This window comes from Plodia interpunctella, chromosome 13 (assembly GCF_027563975.2).
Source record: "Plodia interpunctella isolate USDA-ARS_2022_Savannah chromosome 13, ilPloInte3.2, whole genome shotgun sequence".
Taxonomy (NCBI): Eukaryota; Metazoa; Arthropoda; class Insecta; order Lepidoptera; family Pyralidae; genus Plodia; species Plodia interpunctella.
The window spans coordinates 8806948-8824596 of record NC_071306.1 but is presented as its reverse complement, the minus strand read 5'-3'; the positions used below and the strand labels follow the sequence as shown (position 1 = coordinate 8824596).

Sequence of the window (17649 nt, the reverse complement as noted above, 5' to 3'; positions counted from 1 at the left end):
CCTGTTCGTTATACCAATTACGGACAGTGGTCTATAAATAGGTCCCATCTGATTAAAACAACTAAAAAACGCTCGCGCAAATGTGCAACATAAAATATTTGAGCTGTATAAGTAGGTTACGAATATGGGGACATTGAGACGAACCAATAAATAGCCTAAGTGCCAATAAATAGATAATTGATCTTGATTTAATCCGCTCCGTATCAGGAGAAAATAGTGAAATGTATTATGGCGGCTGATCATATAATCGACATGTAACATGTTTTTTTTTGCTCACCGTTAAAGTGGAAGGGAGGAAGGAAGGCCTCTAGCTTAGTTCTCCATTGCAATTAATTATCTGTACTTTTTTTGTTGTGTGCTATAATATTATTTGTAAAGTCTTGGCGCAAAATGTCCTTTTCTTACAATATCCTTTCTCGTAATGTCCTTATCTCGAAATGTCCTTTCTCAAAATGTCCATTTCTCATAACGTCCTTTTCACATAATGTCCTTATCTCATAATGTCCTTATCTCATAATGTCCTTTTCTCAAAATGTCATTCTGAGAAAGGACATTTCGAGAAAAGGGCATTCTGATAAAGGACATTATGAGAAAGGACATCGTGAGAAATGGACATTTTGCGCCAAGACGCTATAAACTGCTAGCTTATTCACGATTGTACAGGATCGCCCACAACATGGTGAACGGCAAGCAGGCGGGCAGCATCGAGGTGACCAACGGCCCGCAGCCCACCATCCACCGCGCCAAGAGCGGCAACTTGCTTGTGGTGGGTCATATAAACTTTCGTAGTCCTACCGAGTAGTCTTACCAGTCCAACTACTGGATTTTTCTTCCTAATTAACTTGTTAGATTATTACCTATTTAAGAGCGGAAAAAATTTTGCAGCTATAAAATCCTCGATAGGGAATTTATGTATTTCCAAAAATTTCTTTTATTATTATTTTTACATTTACTTTTTTTTTCTAAAAAGAACATAGTATTTTGAAATAGGTTATTAAATGACAATTCCCACGGGAGCACTACCTTCACAGGATAAAAAACAGACAAAATGTCCGACTCCCCATAGCAAATTTAAAGGGAAATTTGAAACCTTATTTTAAAGTAATCTAATGTTATTATTTAACTAAAAGAAAGTTGTAATGCCCTTCATTTTATTGTACCTAGTAATATTTTTTTTACAGGTCGCCACCCCATAACGCCATTATTCTACCGAAGAACAACGACCACAACGAAATTTTGTGTAAATTTTTGAAACTGCCTGCAATCAAAGTAATTTATTTGTAATTTTTAAGCGCTAATTAATGTAAAATACGCGAACACTTCCTAGAATTGGCCATATCTAAAAAAAAAATTAGTTGTAAATAATATGAATTTTCAAAAGATAAATATTTCTATTCATAAAATTTATACTTGTACATGTATTATGATTTTATTTTAATATTATTTTAATCATTTTATTGTGTAATACATATGTACTTTTTTAAGTCTTGTGTTTAAAATTTTAATGTGATAGATATACGTACAAAGTACTTAATATTTTATATACCGCCATAATCAAATATCACGAACAAAATATTTAAAAAATGTACTTAAAATATGTTAAATGAATTACATATTACAATGGATGTTATTGTATGGTATATTACAAGCATTTTTCTATTTCCGTGCCAAAAGTCAACAATTATGTAAATATTATGCTTTTAACTGACAGTTCCAATACGATAGCTGAATCGAAGGTGCCTATTGATAGTAATTTGAAGCTATTGAAAGTAACCTCAGTATACTATGTACTCATAACAATATTAATGCTAAAACTACATATTTTTTTCCTTGAAAAAAGTATGGTTAGCTTGATCGAGAGCGATAAATCACAATTTATTTTTTCAAATGGTAGCATTATAGTACAACGAAAATGAATATATTTTAACCATAAGAAGTTAGTAAACAATTACGAATTTAATAATTTGTATTGTTTTTAAACTTATCAATGGAAATTAACTGCCTAAGTATGTCAATAGAAAATAATCATTAATGCCACTTTTAATTTGCATTATGTGGATACTATGCTAAGTAGACAATTTTCTCGTATGTCTCGTCTATGGTCAATTTTAATGAATACAGGCGATTGAGTGCCTTATTTTAAGCCAGTTCTTGAGCAGTCATTTTATTAAACAAATGTATTTTGATAACAAAAATCTTTTATTTTATCTCTAAAATAATCGAAGTAGCATCACTCTTGTAGTTTTTGCTTCCAGCACAATACAGCCGGGTGTTTTTTTTTTCTTTTTTGTAGATCTATGATCATCACATGATTATATTTTGAATAAGAAGACAAAAGCGACATACTTTCTCTCATTGCCGTGTAGAGGTCGCTTTCGGACGAACGTAATTTTTTCATCTCGTTAAAATTCCACTTTGGCTCATTTCAGATTTGTACTCATTCTCAGAAATATTTTTTACTCATTCATTCGGTTGAAGTTTTATATGAATGTGCTGAAATCTAACGAAAAAACGTAAAAATTATATTCATTATAAAAGAGATAGTTCGTTTATATAAATTATGAAATAATACAACAAATAAATAATTCATTGTAGTTTAATTATTTAAAAAATTAGGTACATTTTTACAATTTTATTTTGTGATAACAATCCAAAGTTTCAGACAATCGCGCGGTTCAGTCTCACTACGCTAACAATGGTTCACTTATCAATGCCTAACTTACAAACACAAAGTAGCATACATAATGTTAGTATGCTGTATTTTATACAAAACGTATAAAACAATAGAATAAATGTAGGTATTTTAAATAATCGGCGATATGGGCTGGATAACAATGTAAAATCAAATTATACATTCCGAATTTTGTTTAAAAAATGTAATACTTATTTAACTACTTATTAACAACTTAGGAACTCTGTGGTAGCACTAAACAAATTACTGATTGGGAGATATTAATTTTCTGCATGAGAACTGTTTTACCCACAGTGAAATATTTTTAATTATTACAGATACTGCATTAAATTGTAAATTTTTCATAATATCTCATGAACTAACAGCAAATCAAGCATGACTCCAATTAGATATAGACAAAGAAGTCCACTGCTGAAGATAAGACCTTTTCAGTCAACAGCTCATCAAGTTACCCCGCAAACCTTTATGGCGGGTAATAGCGGCGGTTTGCAATGAATTTGGGTAGGTTGATGTGCTGTTGATTGTACATAACTTGATTTGTTAATCTGTATCGATGAAACAATCAGTCATGAATAAATTTGAAAACCTAACTACAATAAACAATTTCCTAAACAACAACAGACATACAAACAGGGGGATTACCCGAACTCTGGATTGTTCGCGTCTATTTAACCTATATATTACAAGAGACTTTAGTCTTTTAGCCATGCTATACTGGTCTCGCATTTCGGGGAACGAAAACGGAATCAGACTAGATCTAACACAGAAGAAAACACTTTGTTACAAATGTAGAATTTCTTGTTTTAATTAAAATTACTCTATCAACGACTTATAAATTTTGCTACACATTTTTCTCTTTTAGAGCCTTTTTTATGCAAATTAAAAAGTATGAATTACGACAAAAACGCTCTCAATTTGTAACAAAGTGACGAATAATTGAATTTAACAAAACAGGCCGAAAAACAATAAACGGCGACTAAAACGAGAAATAGTTTTTGTTTCCCGAAACACACACATAATTCAGACAACAGACATAAAATGCAGGGGCAGTCGCTTTATACATACAAAAAATACGAACCGATCACTTAATTCATGGAAGATTCTGATACAATGGAATCTAGGAGAAGACAAGCGATAAAAAATCCTTAACATAAAAAAATATGCACCCACGGAACCTCACATACATATTTACAACTTTCGACGATATAAAAATAATAATGAATGTATATTATGATACGCAATTTTAAACATTTGTGAAGTTTTAACATCATGATATATTACTTAAATCTAGAACATCACGCTATGCACTTCCGGCGTCCAATGCATAAATATACACATTAATACTTAAATATATAAATTAAATGCCAACTAGAAGACCAAGATCCGGACATCAACAAAATCATTGTGGATTCCAAGAAATAAATAAGTCACGCCAATTCCACTTGTCTTTGATGTTTGCAATCACAGATTTTTTAAGGAAATTAAGAATACAATATTATTAGTTTAGATTAAGTAAATTATGAAATACATTATCAAAATAAACCAATTAGTCTTGACTGTTCAGCACTTTACATTGATAAAATTTGATGATCCCAGCAGTTGGGCCCTTTCCTTTCATATAATTTTAACATTGAAGTCAGATTTTGTGATCTTTTGATTGCCAAATTCGTTTGTATGATTAATATAATGTCACATCGATATTGTAAAGTGCATAACCAAAAAATATTTTTGAGACACAAAAATCAGTCTTATTCAATTAATAATATTCTGTGCGAAACAAATATGTAAATAGCTTCATCATATAGAAAAAGCATCTGCATATTCATAGGAAAATAGCCCTTATTACCGTAACCATAAAACCTGTGATTGCACAATTATTTACTAAAAAATAGCTTCAAAGCCAGGCGGAAAATCTAACTCTAGATGGGGGATAATGTAACTACTATCCAGAACATTCTCGTTCACGATTAGCTATATTGGGCTATCTATCTACTATGGTAAAGATCAATTTAGCTTGAGATATGTGAATGTTAAAACACAAAGAATTTCATATAAGGCCTCTGGGACAATTTTAGCATATCATACTGTCATTAGGGTAATGACCCTTTTTCCGCCCAACTAAGAAACAAAAATTTGGGCAATATTCCACTTATCAAATTCTTTGTCCTATATTATTTCTATCTCTTTCATTTTAGTAAAGATTAAGAAAGTAATAGCTATAATATCGAATAAGTTTCATAAGGGGCATACAACTAACATCCACCGTGACATTTGGCTTCACATTGCCCGCAATAAGGCAAATATTATGCTCGTTCAGTACAGAACGACTTGTTCTTATAATATCAACTATTATTTACAGTTTTATATACAGTTTATTCTGCATTGGCAGCTACTAACTATCTCCACTTTGGTTGTATAATTAATTAGTTTTGGTACGCGTCTCGCACGCAATAAGCATTACCATAGGACGTGGCGTAGAAACAGTTACTGTCAAGGTATCGAAATATTGGACACTCATTGAAACATATGTGGTAAGGATTTGCATGTTTTTTGACAATGACATCAAAGGACGACGTGGTTAACGCCAGGACATTAAAATAATATCTCTATTTCGATAATTAGATTTTGTTTTTTGTGGAAACAAGATTCGTAAGGCGATCGTATAAGCTATAATCTCGTCTTAAGCAGTACATTCATAAACTCTTTTATTCATAAAATGATACATTGTTTTTATTTTTATTTCTTTTGATTATTCTACAAAAGAAATCTTTCAACTCATCAGAAAAACATTTCTAAACAAACTACAATAGTGGAAACCTATCGAACTATAACCATTTCATTAGTGAATCAACATATTTCTGTACATAAACTATACAGGTTAGATCTACTCTTCAAAAGGGTATTTTGAAATTCTACTTTATTTCTTTAATTAAAATGTAGTAAGACATAAAAATTCCTTGAAAATGCCAAAATTTACAAGGCACACAATCATAGACCTATTTTCCAAAATCTTTTAGTTAAATCTAAATTCACAGCTGTTTTGCCTTTTTTAGGATTATCGTTACAATACTATTGCTACGAAAAATTTTGTGCATTATAATTTTGAAATATCACTATTCTGAAGGTTCAAATTTAATTAAAATTGGTCCATTAGTTTGAGATTATTCAACACAAATAAAAATACAAAAATTAAATCTTTCCTTTTTATAATACTCATATATCTCAGTTTCGATCGACAGTAGCAGTTTCCACTCCACCCCATGTAACTCACTTAAAATTGGCCTGCACCACACAATTATCACTTCATTTCAATATTGACCCCACAAATAATATCACAAAATCACTGTTCCCGATCACGATACTTGTCGCAGTGACAGTACAATCAATACCGAACATCGCACTTCATCCCACTTTTTTTTTGTATTTATCAGCGATGTACAGCGCTTCAGGGACACTTAATATCACAAACAGTGTCACAATGCTATTGGTCCCGGTACGGGTCCCAATAGTACATGTGCTATTTGACTTGTCCGAGCGCATCAGCAGAGTCTGCGTGCGTGAAGGCAGCGTCGGCCGCAGCGGCGGCGGCGGCGGCGGCGGGCGGCTGCGAGTCCAGCTTGTCGTCCAGCTTGCTCTTGCCGAGCTCCAGCTCGCGCTGCTGGCGCCGCCGCTGCTTCGACCACAGCTCGTGGCAGTCCTGCCACGTCGGCAGCGACGGCGCCGTCATCCTGGAAACGAGGAACGCTTACGACTTTGCTTTACGTATACTATCATAACACGTTTTATACGATACAAAGCAATGACCAAGAAACTACATAACGAGTGTAAATGAATGAGACCTGAGACAGCGCTTTGCAAACGGGAACATGCGAAAATGAAAAAGAGAGAAAAAAACATTCATCAAAATTTAAAAACCTAATATCAACTAATTCTACAATAAAAAAATGCAAACTTGCTAGCTAAATAATTTCCATTTAAAATTCAAATAGCAATACTCACTGATCAGGCACCACATTCTTCAACCAAGGACTCTTCAAAGCCTCCTCAGCAGTTATCCTCTTATCGGGGTCCAATTCCAGCATTCTATCCAATAAATTCAAAGCAGGGGTAGGCATGAACGAGAACTGTTCTCTCACACACCGTTTGTGGAACCGTTTAGGCCGCAGTGTGTGCCATAGTGGTAGATTGACCACGTTGGGCCAGACTCCGGGGACGGGCGTGCCGCACACTCGAGATATCATCTCTAGTTGCATCATTTCCACGTTTGCCTGAAATTGCACATAATGTAAATGACTGTTAGGACTTACGCGAAAACACTTGGAGAGGCAACATAGGTTTGACATTTTTATAGGTTTTTTTAAGGAAATCGTGTCATGATATCGTGTTTTTTTTCCGTGAGAAGTCTGCACCTGTTGCTTAGTCTCACCAGGTCAGCTCCTTCAAATGGAGCACTGCCAATGGTTGTCCTTGAATTTACCATTTTACAGAGTATGCCGCAGCAGAAGGAAGAGAAGGAGGACACGAAGGAAGACTGAATCTGAAGACAACATGGACTTCGGTCTCTGACTAAAAGAGTACGCGGTCGTTATTGCAAATATGACACGTCAGAATCCGAGGACGAGAATTGGGCTACCTGGAACAGCGGATGCTTGAGGAACAGCTCCCCGAGGATGCAGCCCATGGACCAGACGTCGACGGCGGGCCCGTAGCGCTCCTCGCCCAGCAGCAGCTCCGGCGGCCGATACCACAGCGTGATCACCTTGTTGGTGTAGGGCCGCTGTCGGTCCTCCGCCGACCACAGCCGCGCCAGACCGAAGTCGCCCAGCTTCACCTCGCCTCTGGGGGGTGGACGCCACTTTAAAAAGATCTACGAGGTATTTAAATATTGTGGAAATTCCCGGGAACGAGGTTTTATCGCGTAACACAAAACATATTTTGTGACTGTTGAACATTATGACGATTTTGACTTAAAGATAATAATCGACAACTATTTATTACACTTTTTTTTTTAAATTTTTTATAAATATTATAAATACCAAAAATCCAGAAACCAATTTGTGCCAAGTGTGATCAAAATTGTCCAGTACATAGGACAATTTGTGTGATCAAAATTGTCCAGTACATAGGACAATTTTGATCACACTTGGCACAAATATAGACAAAATATTAATGAATATTATAGGCATTATAGATCGCGAGAAAAATGTAAAAGAATTCGAGAAATAAAAAAAAACAACTCAACCAATTTTATGATTTTCCTTAGTGATACAAGACACTTTCTATCTTAAAATGTTTACCGAACACGCAGGCAATAAGTAGAATGTAAATTACTTTCAAAACATTATTGTGAGGAGAAAACAAATGTTTTATTTATTTATGTAACAGTGGACTCACTTATTATTCATAAGAATATTACTGCACTTGATGTCGCGATGCAAGAAGTTCTTCCTGTGGCAATAGGCCAGTCCGTCCAGCAACTGCCGCATGATGGAAGCGTTGTGACTCTCCGTGAAGTCCACCATCTTGGATTCTAACAGACCCATCAGATCGTGGTCCATGTATTCAAACACGAGGTAGAACGAACCCTTGTCCTGTAATTTATAACCATAACACAATTTAATTCAATTAATATATTTCAAAGGCCTTACTAATGGCGGAATAGCCACCAGCGATTACAGTGCAGTCAGGACTGTCACAAAATATAAGACTTACAGTCTGTCAATGTCAACGTGTCAACGGCAATAAAAAATAGTTTGTCTAAAATTGTTTTCTTCATGAACCCCTAATGCAACTGGGATGTTCAGAAAGACAAGCGAAGATGTGAGAGATATATCCTTATCATGCTATAAAACATTATTCTCAAAGAATACAAGAAGAATATGGAAAAATTCTAACCTTTCTAAAGTCCATAGCATCCTGCTTATCCGTGACGATTTCCCTCAAATTGACAATGTTCTTGTGGTTCAGTTGCCGCAGGATCTTGATCTCTCTGACAGCGGTAATGGGGAATCCTTCTTTCTCATTCTCTAAACGGACCTTCTTCAAGGCTACCAGTTGGTCAGTGTTCTTGTCGCGGGCTTTGTACACTTGGCCGTACGTGCCTTCTCCGATTTGGGTTATCACCTAGACATTTAAAGGAAACAATTAGACCCAAGAACAACTTTCAACATTTAAGAGTTAAAATTCCTTGAGTATTTACTCTCTGAATTCGAAAAGAAAATGTATCAAAATAAATTATTAAAATTTACAATTCTTACATTTTTCATGAATAATTTTACAAGGTAAGATGTAAATATATTAACTTATAAATTACAATTTGTTATCTTCAAGATCCCTAAAACATAATTCGGTTCAAGGATAGAGGTGTAACAGTAGCGCAAGTAACCTGGAAGCCGTCGACACACTTCTCGCCCCAATCCTTGGCGTGATGCGCGGGCGCAGCCACGGCCACCAGCTTCGACCCGCGCCGCTTCAGTATCCGCGGCCGCTTCAGCTTTGAACCGCTCTACAAATTTCAGACAAAATTAGTATCATCATCACTATATGGTATAAAACAAAGTCGTTTCCTGGTGTCAGTAATGAAAAGTATGACATACTTAAACTTACATTATTGTGCGTATTGGACCTATTAGTGAAAACGTGTGAATATTGATCCCGTCGCGAAGTGGGCGGCGGTGTCGACGCTTCGAGTTCGTCGCCCGACAACTCTTCAGATCCAGGGATCACTGAAAATTCATGGGAAAACCATTTTAAACGTTAGTTAACGCCATACTTAACAACACAGTTAACGTCTCACTGTCCTATCTTTCTCATATAGTAATCCCAATGGCTGAGGGTCGTGACTACTTGGAACTTAACACCAACTATTATCTTGGTTTGGAGTGGTTGGTTTGTCTTTGCCTTCTCCATTTCACACAGTAGCAAATAAATCATCAACTGAAGTGCGGAAGTGCTTCACCGTAAAGCCGAGTATCCAACGAAAGTTTCAAAAATATAATTAAATCATTTGTTTTTGTAATATATTTCACGCTCTAAGGACAAAAGTTAGTTTCTCTAGAAAACAACGATCAGGTTTCCCATCAGGAACAGAAAGTTGTGGAATACCCTACCTATTGATAACTTATGGGAGTTACCTATACTAATAGCCAATAATGACGTGCTAATAAGAGAAGAAAAAGTAGGAAAACGGACTCTGGGCTTCCACTCTACATGGCGGCGGAAGGAACCGTGAAAACGATCCGATGAGAGAGACCATTGATAACTCACCAGGCGGCATGGGCAGGTTCATGATTCCAGTCTTCTTCTTCTCAGGTTTCTTCACGGGGCTGGGAGATGGCGTGCTGAGGGGACTATCACTCGCCAAAGTCTTTAGATCTTCCACCTACAATATAAGAATAGACGTCAATTGTGACGTTACGTAAAAGTTATCATAAGGATAGAAGTTGTTTATGTCATTATACTGGCTCATTTTATTATACATGCGCATGCGCATAATACATCATAAGCGAATACTTTTTTAAATTCGATATTGTTATGGTGCAGACTATATGTGGTGTGGCTGTTATTTAAAACACTCCATACCCTACGCATTTGTATGCGTAATAAATCGTAATAATCGTAATTATTATTATCTGTTAGTTGTCTACCTACTTAACTAATAATAATTACCATTATTTGTATGTTAGAGAAAATTCATCTTGTGTTTATATTATTGACAGAATATTATTAAGGGAAAACATCCAAAATACATTACTGTCAAGGTCCATATAAAAATTTATTTTTTACATTTGAAAAAAGTCAGATACTGATTTGACTAGTTAGAAAGTAGCTAGTTTCAGTTACAAAACTTTTTATTTTAAGTGTCAAATTTTATGAATAAGAGGGTATATAGCAAAACCTAGTTGACCTGTGTGTTGGGCGGCATGGGCAGTTTGGTGAGGCTGCGCTTGGGCGGCGGCGCGCCCTGGCTGCTGAGATACACGCCCTCCACCACGCTGCGCGGCTGCGGCGCCCCGGGCCCCTGCCGGTCACGACCAAATGTTTCACAACTAGATGAAAAGCAATATCTCCCCATCCTCACGTAATTCCAGTTATTAGATGCTTTATAAAGTAGATGGCGCTACTGTGCTTAAAATTAAAAGCGTAAGTAAATTTTTACAACTACATTTAAATTATTGTATCGAATGATAAACCGTGTGTTGGTCACAGTTGGGTGGTGTCAGTAGGTGGGTGAATAATACTAACCTCAGAGCCATTGCTGGGGGGCGGTGGGCCTTCCCCATTGGCGGGTTGGTCTGGGGTACCAAAGCTGCTGAACTCCGGCGGGGGCTGCAGCGGCGGGGGGTCGGCCCCCACTGACGGCATGGGGATGTCCACTATGTCTTGACCATCCTTCATTGCGTCCCCGTTCTCTTCGTGTTTCGACGCCTGAGGGACAAGATTTGTTTATCAGCGTCTGAGCTGTCATGTTTTTGTTTGCGCCCTGAAGAACCTATGCAAGTGAGTTGGTTCCATTTCCGGCAATTTTAATAAATCCAACATTAGTTTATTTACCATTTGGGCATATTTATTCCAAATAATAACATCTACGAAGGGAATACGTAGGCGTCGTTTGTTCGCCTAATATGAAATTCTCAAAATAGCAGATTATCAATATACGTCATATAAAGGTGGGGTTTATTTAGTTGTCCGTTAGAAAAGGGCCGGAACCGTTTACCCCCACTCGTCTCCCTCGTCCCCGCGTATTAAGGTTTCCATACCTGTGTAGAACTATCGCCAGTGGCATTAGACAACTCGTCTATGGTGAGCACCTCCGGGTTGTTGATGGAGGTGCTCGAGATGGCGCCTTGCGACTCTTCCTTTTGGTTCAGGATCTCTTGTAATTTCTGGGGGCAAATAAAGTCAGATTATGTTTGGTGCGACGTGAAAATTAAACTACCAACGCTTGAATAATCAAAAGTAAATCAAGCCGGACATCACACGAGGTACGCAAAGATTATGTATTTTAGAAGATTACAAAGCAATCTCTTTCTTATCCCTGCAAGATTAAAAATTAAAAAACGAAGTGTCGAGAAGCCAGCTGTTAGAAGTTGCAGGTCGTGTTTGTATTAGATTATCAGCACTTCAATGAGACGTGCTATGCTCAACAGAGGACATAAGGACCGAGATGATATGAGTATCAGGCGTATCGTGAGAAAAAAGAAAACCAATTACATTCTGCGATAAAAGCGTTTTTGAATAAGACCAAATTTATCACTACGTCATTTTGCCAAAGTGACGTCCTGCGACAAGACCCTATTAAAAAGTTATACTTAAAGTTTTTTGCATGCATACATTTGATGAAATAGTTACAATTTAATACTGAGAATTGTCTACATCAAAATAGGCACAAACTGCTAATAATTATTACTATATATAATATACCTTAGCCCTCTTATGTTTATCCTTGACCAGCTCAGCGAAGAGACTGGTGTCACTGATCTTCTCCTTAAAGTCGATCTTGCGCTGCAGCAGCGTACTCGGCGGACTGGGCGACTCGTGCTTTGCTCTATGGAATTAAAAAAAAGAAAAATATTTGACTTATGCTGTTCTATTGGTGGGGAAAGGACTCCACTATTTATTTTCAGAAGTAAGCCTGTCCGTAGTGTTACGACATAAGCTCAAATCACAAATAAAGACGTTCGCGCCATCACTTCTAAATAAAAAATGTTGGCTAATAAAGGCCCGTACATACCGAAGCTTATGCAATACGATTGTATGGAATTTATAGTATTCGGTATGCACGAGGGTTAAACCTAATTCTCTGCCTATTGTCAGAAAAACAAGCTTGACTATCCGATAATCTTATTCCTAGTAACAATAATATTGAAAGTATAGGTGGACCTAAAAAGATGTTTGTACGTAAAACTATTGAATTTCCTGAAATTTGGTGCATACATAATAGAACAATACCTGGATTAAAATAAAATTGACTAAATAAGAATTGATTTAATCCCAAACAACATTGTTAAAAAAATAAAATTTTCAACACTTTCAATGTAGACGATAATAAAATAAGGATATTATGATGGGTGACAAAGAAAATTCACATTTCGAGATAAACTATATTGCACTGAACTACAAAAATAGTGCGTACTTATTCAATAAAATTTAATTAAAATAATAGATTTATCAAGACACTTTTTATGACATAAATTAGCAAAAACAAAGGAATACTATTCTTTTTTCAAAACATTTTCCAACACAAATTTTTGAATCAACTTTTTCAAGCGGCCAGTGTCAACATTCAACAAGACTTTCATTGTAAGTATAGAGGTAGAATATAACTACCATAGATTTTTAGCATTTCATTTTATGGTTAGGTACAACCGATGTAGTCGAAATTTAGTACATACCAGATACTCAAAGATGGTCAAATCACATATAAATTATTTTTATTTAGGGAGCTAGATTAAATAAATAAAAAATAAAAGTAGGACATTTAGTAAATAATACGCACCTAGGTCTGTCCCGCTCGCGCTCGTCGCGATGCCTCGGTCGATGTCGGGGTGGGGAGGCTGTGGAGCCCCGCCGCCGCGGCCGCGACACTGAGCGGCGACGCTTCAGCGAGCTGCGGCTATGGGACCTAGTAAATAAAAAAACCGCTTATTTTCCTCTTCACTAATTAATGTACTTATAAAACTATTACATATACTTAGTAAATAAAGCAACTCAAATACATTTTAAAATGTCTCTTATTACCGCCGGGCATATATAGGCACAGAATTTTCTCAAAATCAAATTATTTGTTCAGAAATTAGACCTTCATTGCACTTTTTCACTTCATATTATAGATTTGGTCTATCGTGTCGTGGAGAAAATGCATTTTCAGTAAATAGTTCATTTGTTTAATGTTTTCCATTAGCCAGAAGTTGTGTCTCACTTTTGGGCAATGGCCATTTTTTCTTAATTAGTGCATATGTACCTGTGTGAGCCCCTGATTTCCCGATGTCTCTCCTTATCCCGGCTGCGATGTCTGCGACTGCGGCTGCTGCGGCGGTGCGACCGGCGCGGACTGTAGTCCCGAACGCGGATCTCGTGGATTGGCGAATCTGACAATATTTACTCAGTTATACTACAGCCAACCGACCTATTACTTGGTAAGTAAGGGCGAATTTCGAATGCCACGTCAATAGTAAGAGATGAGAGAGAGACGCTACGAAGTTAAATCAAGGACTTAGGAAAATAAAATGTATTTAAACAAGTAATATTTTATGACAACCATGGAGAACAATATGGAGAAAATTCTGAAACAATATGAAGGTAGAACACGATGAAACGGGATAAGAATATAAGAATATAAGAAAATAAGAAAGTTTATACTACTCAACTAAAACATCATCTTAATATGAACAACTGTATAAATCGTATGTGGTTATAAATAATAAATAAATAATTACATATAACAATACACAATTTTATTTTAGATTATAACTTATAACATATGTAAATTTTACAATACATAACAAATACATTTATGTATAAGTTAAGTACATCTCACTTCAATCCATGGGCTTTATAAATACAGCAAAATTTGACTTATATCAACATGATACTGTATGTGTGTCCGTCATTAGTCTCACCTGGTACCATGATAGGCGACACTATCCTCTGCTCGTGCCACGGCATGTAGTCCACCCTCCTACCACGTTGTTCATACTCCGGCTCGTTGTCAGAGTCTATAGTGACCGTGTCATGGTACGGGGGGACTAATGGCGTGTGCGGAGTGGAAGATTTCTGTCTCCTCCTGTGAAAAAATTATCATATCATTTGATGAGGAAAAAAATAAAATGTTTTTGTTTTCCTCCAATTACCTTGTCGACACCACAAACACAAAGGATAAATTTAAACCACTTGTTGCTATGGTACCCAAAACAAAATTATTTTTCTTGTTTATTTAAATGCACTACTAATGCTTCAACTATACATATAAAACTAAACTTTTGGTAGGTTGACATTGTTTATGTAAAGCACATAAAGGGCTAGTTTAAGGGCTATTTTAACCAATGGGATACGACAAATTAATTATAATACAAATAAAATAGTGAATACTAGTAATTTTCAAAGATATACCATAGCATAACAAAATCTGTAAATCAATGTTGTTATTTAGATATTTAAACTTTGGAAAATTGATAAATGAAAGTGTATTGACTGACCAATACATAAAACTGATAAGATATGGAATTAAAAAGTGTGTAACCAAAACATGGTTACACACTTTTTAACTCCATCCCTGTTATCTAATATTCTTATGTCTTACAAAAATTATTAACAATTTATTTTGACTGGATATATGAATGACAATGAATTGTAACTCATTACAAATTCCAACAAGAATGCATGAATCCTTAACAAGGTGATATTCAGAAAATATAGGTGTGGTTTCCAACTAAGGGTTACAGCCTTGACAGTTAAAAGGCTACATCACCATTCCCAATGAGAGGTTGGCAATGCGGCCGGTCGTAAAACAATAGCGGAATCATCTCAGAAACTGAGATCTGGTCTGACAACTAGCATACGTGGAGGAGAAAAGAGTAGCAAAGCGGTCCTGGGATGAATTAAAACCAGGGCGCAGTCTTTAATTTTCATTCCAAACAAGTATGGATCATGCATTCATATCAACAAATATCTACAGTGATCAAAATGACGCAACAATTTCTAAGAATTTACAAAGCCCAGTCTGAAATCCATTGGTTTTGTATCAGATATAAGTATAAATTGATTAATATCAGCTTTAACGATGAAAATGTGTCAAATAAAGATTCATGCATTTGCCAGACTATTTGTGGTCTCAAATATGCTATCTCTGTTCAGTAGTTATTTCACATATTTTATAATTGGAAAATATGGAAAATATTCTTATATTTTTTTAATAAATAAATAAGGAACACATATAGAACCAGTTTGCTTTTACATTCCTTCAAACTGATCCTTCCCACCAGTGATGAGGAAAAGGTGGAGACAAATTTCCCGGACTTTAATAGTGAAAGTACCAGGTAGTAGGTACCATAGGAATCTGATTTTTTAAACTGTAAACAATGTTATCGCTCACCTCACTACTGGTGATCTATCCCGATGTGGAGAGAAAGGGATCTGGTTGCGGTGTAGAGATGATTCTGGATGTGGCATCCGGTGCCTCGGAGACAGCTCGTGCCTCGGCGGCGGCGTGGACGGCGACACCGGTGAACAAGACCCGTTGGGCAGCGGAGAAGATCCCTTCTCCCACTCACTTATCGGCACTCTCTGGTATCTCTGAGGACTTGGAGGACGAACTGGTGTCTCAGTCGGTATTATCTCGTCCGGAGACACACTCTCCAAACTTGCCGACCTCGAGGGATGTTTGGACTTCTTCTTTCGCTTCTTCTTCTCCTTCTTCCTCTTATCCTTCTTTTTCTTATATCTGTGCTTGTCAAAGTCCACATCAGGCTCCACGTAGTCCATCCTCCGGCGCGACGCTGATGCCTCAATGGCATAATCATCAGGCCGATGGCTCAGAGTTGTTACTGATATAGTATTATCTACAAATGTACGGATATGGTGAGACTTCCTCGTTCGGTCTAAGTCATCGGCGATGTGTCGACTGATCGAGCTAGCCTCACTCTCAATTTCTCCGGCCTCGGGAGCCGAGAGAGCCTCTGAACTGACATCGGAATACTCAACCAGAGGTTTAACAGAATTAACAGTAGCGAAAGATTGATCATGACTACCACTTGGAGATCGATATTTCTTGTGCGTCCTTTTCTTGTGTTTCTCCTTGTGGTGCTTTCCATGTCGCTTGTCGTAACTTCGCTCCATGATCGAAGGCAGAGGGCGGGACGCCCGCCCGGTGTCGTCACTTCACATTACATAAACTGAAACAAAAGACATGAAACGTCGCATTACATTAGTACTTGTCATCTAACAAAAAGAACAATAAATATTGGTTCATCACTTACTCTAGGTATGGACGAGTATGTACATATGATAGGTAGGTAGATGATTTTGCCGACTGTACTTTTAAAAAACAAGTATAGATTAGACACAAAAAGAAATTTAGATAAATATTGCTAATCTGACAGTTAAAATTATCAGTTACTACATGCAAAACAATAAGAAATAAATTGATAGAGGAATCTAAAAATAATCACACGAAAGCACTATACCATCTAGTAGGTAGGTACCTAGGTATTTATATGAACGCTGATGCCTAAGTAGCCGAAAAACTAATTCATGCACTACACAATAAAAAACAAAGCACTTACCTGAGAAAGAAACGAACGTGTGTCGAACTCGTTCACACAATAACTAAATTTTACGAAATTATAGGAAGTATGAATTGTGTAAGCTAGATTTAGGTTTAATTTTAACGTTTTGGCAGGCTTTTTGCCCGCAATATTCAATAATCTTTATTCTTTGTATTTCTTAGATTGTTATTTTGCTAATCATGATCATCAAGAGCGCATAATTCATGTAATTACATCGGATTATTTTTATCAGGCTTTCTAGAATGGCGATTTTAGGCAGCCATTTGCTTTTTCTTGTGATGGATGTGATTGGTTGGTATAGGGCTGCATGGAGCTATTTGGTATACTCACGTACTATCGATATCGATATTAATAGCTTTCGTTTCGTATGTATGTTTCGTACGTTCACGGTTTAAATTAAAAAGCATTAGTGAAAAGTAATTTTACAAGAAAGGTTTCATCAAATGATGAAATAATAAACATCGGGTTCAGCAAATGTGTCATAGCAAAAACATATTTGACAAAAACTGAAATGACAAAATTCTTTATTGGTTCAATTTTATTTTACAAAAAAGGCTGTTTCAATTTTAGCTATAGACTCGGTACATCAGTAATCTATCAAAAATTTGTTATTTTGAAAACGGATAATGTCATGTTGTTCATAAAAAAGTTATTCATAAAAAAGTTAAAACA

The 17649-nt window shown here is 36.3% G+C and overlaps 2 protein-coding genes across 5 annotated transcripts in view; one reads left to right on the top strand and one right to left on the bottom strand.

The window, feature by feature from the left end:
* The window catches only part of Myo61F (Myosin 61F), a 47347-nt gene extending 45152 nt beyond the window's left edge, over positions 1-2195 (top strand). For both annotated transcript variants that reach the window (XM_053753411.1, XM_053753412.1), the window contains 2 exons: positions 664-766; positions 1182-2195. In XM_053753411.1, coding sequence (XP_053609386.1) covers positions 664-766; positions 1182-1196 — 118 coding nt within the window. In that variant the 3' untranslated portion in view covers positions 1197-2195. The remainder of the gene's footprint in view (positions 1-663; positions 767-1181) is intronic.
* A 385-nt stretch (positions 2196-2580) lies between these two features.
* Cdk12 (Cyclin-dependent kinase 12) lies at positions 2581-17274 on the bottom strand. 3 transcript variants are annotated; one of them, XM_053753415.2, is made up of 18 exons: positions 16975-17274; positions 16441-16584; positions 15786-16251; positions 14314-14477; positions 13656-13782; positions 13191-13316; positions 12116-12239; positions 11452-11577; positions 10937-11119; positions 10599-10712; positions 9959-10073; positions 9299-9417; positions 9078-9197; positions 8588-8815; positions 8087-8283; positions 7326-7530; positions 6692-6960; positions 2581-6420 (listed from the first exon to the last, which is right to left on the bottom strand). In XM_053753415.2, exons 2-18 carry the CDS (start codon positions 16526-16528, stop codon positions 6210-6212), a joined length of 2982 nt encoding a protein of 993 aa, XP_053609390.1. In that variant the 5' UTR covers positions 16529-16584; positions 16975-17274; the 3' UTR covers positions 2581-6209. The 3 variants fall into 3 exon arrangements, with proteins under 3 accessions (XP_053609390.1, XP_053609388.1, XP_053609389.1); XM_053753413.2 differs by having other exon boundaries at positions 15786-16584; XM_053753414.2 differs by lacking the exon at positions 16975-17274 and adding an exon at positions 16669-16849 and having other exon boundaries at positions 15786-16584.
* Between the last annotated feature and the right edge of the window lie 375 nt (positions 17275-17649).

Excerpts from the sequence above, each read along its gene's own strand:
- Cdk12 (XM_053753413.2), bottom strand. The coding sequence starts at position 16,528 with ATGGAGCGAAGTTACGACAAGCGACATGGAAAGCACCACAAGGAGAAA. Across the intron at positions 11,578-12,115 it reads ATAAACATAAGAGGGCTAAG|AAATTACAAGAGATCCTGAA; the intron begins GTATATTATATA and ends ATTTGCCCCCAG. Across the intron at positions 10,074-10,598 it reads CCATGCCGCCCAACACACAG|GTGGAAGATCTAAAGACTTT; the intron begins GTCAACTAGGTT and ends CTTATATTGTAG.